Here is a 7,453-nt window from a genome sequence, read left to right as displayed (position 1 = left end):
TGGCTGCCCATCTTTTTTCATCTACCACACCTCAAATCTGTTCAAAAACATATATCATATTCCATCCATGAACACATATTGTGTATATATGTAACAAGATAATATTTTGTTTTGATAAAATTGATAAACAAACTATTTCATAAATATACAAAATGAAAAAAAAAAAACTACAAAATGACAAATTGCATAGAATTATTCAAAAATTATATCGAAATACAAAACAAGTACACCAATGTATCAACTAATAAAATGTGTATCCAATGCAAATGTATGTAACATTCACAATGGTATCTTATTTAACTAAAAAAAAAAAAAAAACACTGTAAATGTTCAAAACTGAATGTGAAATTCACAATGTCCACCAACACATCAACCAATATAACTCTGTATTGGTTCTTTACACGACTTCTGATTGTGCCTGCCTATTTTTCCACATCTGCCACACCTGATTTGACTTACTTTTTCCTATCGAGATGGTATTCTACTCTTTCTCGGCCTACCAGCTGGCTGTTTTACAATTGGAGGTAATATGATGAAATCGCTAGAGCAAAAATCTGGTTTCTCCACAGATGGTATTGGAAAAATAGCCGCTGCATATGCTTCCCTATAATTCTCTACATGAAAATATTTTTCAACACAATCATTAAAATCATATACACTCCTTTGGATAGCCACAACAGCATGTTCATAAGGAAATCCATTTACTTGCCACTGGTAGCAAGAACAAACACAGCGTCCAACATCAACCATAACTGATGGAAACGAATGCACCTCGAACACATCATCATTAGTTTTACTCACATTCCATGACCTACTAGAATTGAATGAATCTTGGAGGTTAGTCTCAAAGGTAGGGCAAATAATTACATTTCACTTGTTTGCAATATCCCTTCGCTCTGACATTTGACACATTATTTGATTCCGGATAGCATCAACCAATTTTGTTATTGGAAGATTCTGTGCTTCTTTAATCCAATTGTTGAATGATTCAACAACATTGGATGTCATCTCGCCATATCGTTGTCCCCTAACACATAACATCAAAAATTGTCACAATTTAATACCATACGTAACAATTCACATTGTTATAACAACACAAAAATATAAACAATGTACATATAACCATCATTATATTCCATGAAACACACAATTGTACACACTTTACCTAAAGTAAGCATTTGCCAAATGTTCTAGTTCTAACCCTGACAAGAAGTTATATGCTCGTTGCTTCCCCTCACTCTTTAACTCTTCTAGTAATGCATGAAAACCTGTCACAGTAGGTTCATATGCACAATCACCCAACTTCCGTATTAAGTGTTCCTTGAAACCATTCTCCATACCCTTCAACTTGTCCCTAAAATTATTCTTTAGGTGTTGTAAACACTATCAATGATATGCTGATGGGAATGCCTTTGGCATTGCTTCCAAAAGCCCTAGATTACGATCGGATGCAAATGCCATGCGTCTATCATCAGCAATTACTTTTGACAGTTCATATAGAAACCATGACCAATTCGATTCACTCTCCGAATCAACAATTGCAAAGGCCACTGAAAACAATCCTAAAAACAAAACCAATGTTAACAGTCACAACTCACACACAAAAAGTATACAAATGTAACACTTCACATCAAAAAACTAAACAAACCTTGGTTACCGTCTTTAGCTGTCGCTGCAAGCAACTGCCCTTTGTATATTCCTTTTAGAAATGTTCCATCAAGAAAAAGCAAAGGGCGACAATATTTGAAGCCATTTATACACGCAGCAAATGCTACAAAAAACCATTTAAACAGACTAGTCTTCAAATCATAATCAATATTGATATGACTTCCAGGATTATAATGCTGAACAGCATCGCCATACTATCTCAGTTGGTCAAACGATGTTAAGTAATCACCATGCATAGCCTCTCTCACTTTCTCAACACCTGACCATGCTACATGGTAGCTGATATCAAGTCCATAGTCTGCCTTGAAAGTATATGCCACATCAGTGGGGCGCGTTAGTGGTCTGTCCCTAACACGCTCAGATACAACATTTGACAGCAAATCAGAGCTGAGCCTTGGATTTTTTGAAGTACGAACATCAGCACCACAACTATGTATCTTAGTCTATCTCTTAAGGTAGAAAAATTGGTTTGCTCTTTGGACTCTACCATGCACAGACCACAAACATCCCCTATCATCTCTATGTGAGCATACAGCAGTAATTCGTTGTGAATCATTCTTCAAATATTTGAATTTAAACCCATATTGCACTGCATATTTGCATAAAACAGTACGAAACTCAAATGTTCCTCCTGTGAAACATTGACCAACATGTGTAATATCATTTGCCCAAATTGAAGACAACAAAACCTTCTCACTGTGTGCACAATATCTACGAAGCAAATTTGTTTGATCATCATCTTCAATGCATGAATTTGCTAAACTACTATGTCTATCAGTGCCCATTTTTTGCTCAACAACAACATCAATTCGTTCAACTCCAATTGATTTACCAAGCAATAACATGTTTTGCAATTCCTCATTGTTATTGAAATGACAATTTGTATACCCCGGCAGTCGATAAAATATAGTGATTGAATCAACAGACAAATCACACCATTTGTTGCACACACATTTCACTAACTTGTCAAAGGAAAATGATTGTACCACATTTATCACAAACATGTTTGACCCATAGCAGCACAATAACAACATGAAAAAATCTATTTGTCTCGTATCACACTGCAAAATCATCAATAGTACATAAAATAATTTGAATATTCAATCACATTCATATGCGTAAAGATTTGCTAACACAATGAAATGTATCAGGATTTTTAAATAGTTCAAATATTCACCACATACAACAAATTTTAAGCTCACAGTATACACACATACATACAATTTTAATTATAAAATTCATATACTGATAGTGTGAACTTCCAGTTCACTAAATGCTTAACAACAGTTTGTTCAAACACTGATGCAACAAAACTTCATCATTCAAAATTTCACATGAACACAATGATTTCATCACAACAACGAATCAATCACTAATCGCATGATATAAACATCACCGTAATCAATTGATGATAAACGATGAAGAATAACGAAGAACAAAATTGATGATAAACGAAGAAGAATGACAGAACAGAACAATGAAGAACAAAATTGATGACGAACAACAATGAAGAATAGAACAAATCACAACACCAATCTCAAACAAAAACTAACCTTCTCCAGAATATCGACTGAAAACCAGACAAAATTGCAAATCGAAAATCGCAAAGACAAACCAGAAATTGTGAATCGCGCAAAACCTAGAGCTTCAATAATCGCAAAATCGCGCCCAATCTATAGCTTCAGAAACTACCAAATCAAAAATCGAAAATGGCAAAGAGAAATCAGAAATTGCAAAGAATCCGGAATCAAAACGCAGATCACTGACTTCTCAAAAATCATATTCAAACAAGCAGCTATATATATAAGGGTAAAATGGTCAAAAAAGTATATAATAAAACTAAAAATAGGACCTCCAGATCTAAAAGTGTAAACTTTAGGATTTAATAAAATAAAAATAAAAAACATGGATTGATTGGTATAAAAAAATTTAAAATAGGATTTTTTGATAATTTTCCCTTATTTAAATGATATTGACCCAAGATGAATAAGGCCACAGTTTTGAAAGTCCTGGGCTTTTAAGTTTAGTCCATTTATGACGGGTCTGGGCTTAGGCCCATTCTTTCTTAACATGCCATGATTAACTTCTGAAAGACGTCTGAATTGTTCCTTTTTTTTTTTTTTTCCTCTTCAATCCATGACGGAAAAACCAATGGGTTCACATGTTAAGATAAGACGCTCACTTATCCAACATATTGCTCGAATTTGAGTTTTATTATTGCACCACGTAGTTTCTTCTTTTCTAATCTACTTCTACTAATAAATCTCCCTATGTATGTATATATATAGTTTCCAATCCATTAGTTTAGATCATTGCGCCTACATTAATAATTCGATCAGTTTATGTTTTAAATAATCAAATTGATTCGATAATTATAATTATATAATTTCATCACATTTGTATTAAAATGAAATAGAGGATATATATAATTTAAAAAACATACCATTTATTTTTATGAAATCAAATGTCTTTATATTACATACTTACAATTAATAGATAAATTTACTGTTTTATAAATAATTTACATAAAAATTAATAAATCATACCTTCCAAATAAAGCTGAGTCCGTAACTCAAACTGAGAATCACCCACTCGAGAGCAGTTATCTTAAACAAAAAAGATAATCCCATGATGACGGAACTGAACTATTTCATCACATCCCATCATCAACCTATAGTGGTTGACTTGACTTGATTTGGGGGTGATCCAATTGTAAATTATCCATAAAATTTGATTGGCAGACACTAGCAATTTTCTCTTCGACAAACCAACCGAATCACTCTTTACATTGCAATTGTGGCAATCAATCAATTTGGTCGGATTGATATTTGGCACTACATTTGAATCTAAACAATTGGGAATTATGAATGTCCCCCAACTCCTCCTTTGTAATTCTTCATCCTTCCTACGACCCTTTCCCTTTTTGACCAGTTGGAGTTTTTGTTTTTTTTTTCCCTATAAAATACTTATTAGTCAAAGCCATCGAAGCCAAATGTTGTGGGAGTTTCTTTTCTTTTTTTTCTTTTTTTTTTTTAAATACTTAAAAGTCAAAGAAATTGAAGCCAAAAGTAATGGTTTTGATTGTTCAACTATTGGATGGGAAACCATTCTCATGGCACTAAGCTTTTGGTTAAAATTTAAAAAAAAAAAAAAAACGAGAGTAAATTATACAAATGATCCCTGTAATGTATACGATGTGTCAATTTGGTCTATATTGTTTTAATTTGTTCGATTTTGTCCCTTAATTTAACAAACTGTATCATTTTAGTCCAATAAATAACGATTGTTCAGTTTAGTGGTCGGAAAGTCTACACAATGTGTCAATTTGGTCTCTATAGTTTTTACAATGTGTTAATTTGGTCCTCATTGTTTTAATTTGCTCGATTTTGATAGGAACCAAATTGACATATTGTGTAAACTATATAAACCAAATTGACATATAGTTTAACTTTTCGTCTACCAAACTTAATAATCGTTATTTATTGGACTAAAATGACATAATCCGTTAAATTAAGAAATAAAATCGAGCAAATTAAAATAACATTGACCAAGTTGACATGGTGTGTAAACTTCAGAAATTATTTGTATAATTTATCCTAAAAATAAATAAATAAATAAAAGGAAAAAGGTAATCTGAAAATTAAGTAACCGTTATAAATAATAATTATTTTGTGAATTAATTGCCTAAATGTTACGATTTATAGGTGGATTTTGAAAAATGATAAAGGATAAGTTAAAAGCATATGAATCTATTTAACATACATGTACTTCAAAATCAGGGGAAATGCTATGATGCGCATTTAAGGGTACATATTATATACACTTTATTATAAAATATGTAATTTTATTATAAAATTTTATAATATCAATTACAAAATGTATAATCTCGCTATAAATTAACATTAAAAAAAAATGTTGTAACCAACCATAAACTTTGTAACACCAATTATAAAATTTTAAATATTTTATTACTTTAATTTGTAATGAGATGGCATATTTTATAGTTAATATTATAAAATTTTATAATAAAATTATACATTTTTGTTGTACAGTGCATAAGCTATGCACCTGTAAGGATTTCCCGAAAATCACACATTATAAGGCCCTAATTTTAATACCTCTTGGGGGCATAAATGTGGTTTATTTAAAATAAAATTAAAAAAACTTTATTTTCTTTCAATATATAACTATTATTGGGCACAATTAGGCCGATTCATGCCCCCTTACTAGGAGTGTAAAATGACCCGTGGCCCGAAATCTTATGTAACTTGGGGTGGGCCTGGGCCCAAACCAAGCCCGAGACCCTAGGCTAAGGCCTGGGCCATCATTTTGATGTTCGGCCTGGCTCACTTAGCCAGACCTGTGGGCCTGGCCTATCAGCCGACTTAAGGCCCACTCAAGGTTTGGTCCGGGACTTAGCCCGTCCGAGACCCAGTATTTTTTTATAGTGGAAAATAATACAATTTTGGTAGGAAAAATAAATATAAAAAAATAAAAAATTTTGTTTAGGCCCGCCCCCGAGCCTAGGCCCAGGCCCAGCTCACCGGCTCGTCCAAGGCTTGAATACCCCTGAGCCTGAGCTTGGACCTAGGCCTAATTTTCTGGCTTATGGGCCGGCCCGATCTGGCCTAAATTTTGGCGAAAGCCCGCGAGGCCCGACATAGGTCGGACCAAACCAAATTTACACCCCTACCCGTTGCCGCACGCATATGATTTTTTGACTTTTCTAAATTATCTAATTTTAAGTTCAATCTGGTTGGTCACAAGTCCATTGATTCCCTTATATCGTATTTGGTCTTTTCTAACAAGTGCATAAGTAAAAAAAATAAGATGTTTAATAAATATAAGATTTTTTTTTATTAAATTTAATATATTTTTATTGAAAAAATTTATTTTTTTAATTTATTTTTTTTATATATTTTCAAAACATATTCACTTCATGGGTTATCATATCATTTGAGATAGAGCAATGGTAGAGGGCCCAAATTCTGTGGCTCAAATGTGGCTCAAATAGTCAAAACGACGTCGTTTTGAGTACAAAACAACATCAAAATGGCCAAAACGACGTCGTTTTGGCCATTTGAGCCACAGAATTAGGGCCCCCAAACATTTTTCTTTGAGATAAATATAAGTGACAAAACCCATTATACAATCATGAGTTAACTGTATACATGAGGTGATTTATTAAAAGTGATATATAAATATGATAAGTACAATATTATTGATTAAATAATATCCATGTAACACTTATTAGCATTTGCCATCGCTTTTTATTAAAATGCCAAGTTCATCCGACTTTCTTGAATGAGGCGCTGTTTGACATGTAGTGTTTTAGCAAAAATAGTATTTTTTTTTTAAAAAGGTAATTTTTTTTTTTTATACGTCATTTTACAAAAAGTCAAAAAAAAAAAAAAAATCAAATCAATTCCCAAACGGACGTTTAATCCACTATCATTCAGAACGAATTTCGAAAAAAAAAATATCAATTTCATTGAGAGAAACACAAACAATCAAAGAGGACATTGCAGTATGCACATGAACAATCAAAGCGAAGAATGATATTGTGATCTTTCTCGCGTCAGTTTGGGCTGCTCTATCTTCGTTCGCTGTTGTATGTTTTTCTTCAATTAGTCTCTAAAGCCATAGCCAACACCACCAACTTCTTCAATCTCTATATTTGCCAATAAGGATAATAATAATAATGTAGCTCATCATCATCATAATTTCCATTCCATCGATAAAAGGGGGGTTTGGCTCTTCGTCTCTGTTTTTCTTCAATCAATAG

The 7,453-nt window shown here is 32.7% G+C and overlaps 1 protein-coding gene across 1 annotated transcript; it reads right to left on the bottom strand.

Annotated features, from left to right (window-relative positions):
- Positions 1-465: 465 nt before the first annotated feature.
- Positions 466-1,338, bottom strand: LOC114283138 (uncharacterized). Its single transcript, XM_082919644.1, has 3 exons — positions 1,166-1,338; positions 902-1,027; positions 466-811 (listed from the first exon to the last, which is right to left on the bottom strand). The coding sequence occupies exons 1-3, from the start codon at positions 1,336-1,338 to the stop codon at positions 466-468; spliced, it is 645 nt and encodes a 214-aa protein (XP_082775770.1).
- Between the last annotated feature and the right edge of the window lie 6,115 nt (positions 1,339-7,453).

The sequence above is a fragment of the Camellia sinensis genome, chromosome 1 (assembly GCF_055761805.1).
Source record: "Camellia sinensis isolate YWXY chromosome 1, ASM5576180v1, whole genome shotgun sequence".
In the NCBI taxonomy this organism is placed as follows: Eukaryota; Viridiplantae; Streptophyta; class Magnoliopsida; order Ericales; family Theaceae; genus Camellia; species Camellia sinensis.
This window is presented reverse-complemented; position numbering and strand designations above follow the sequence as displayed.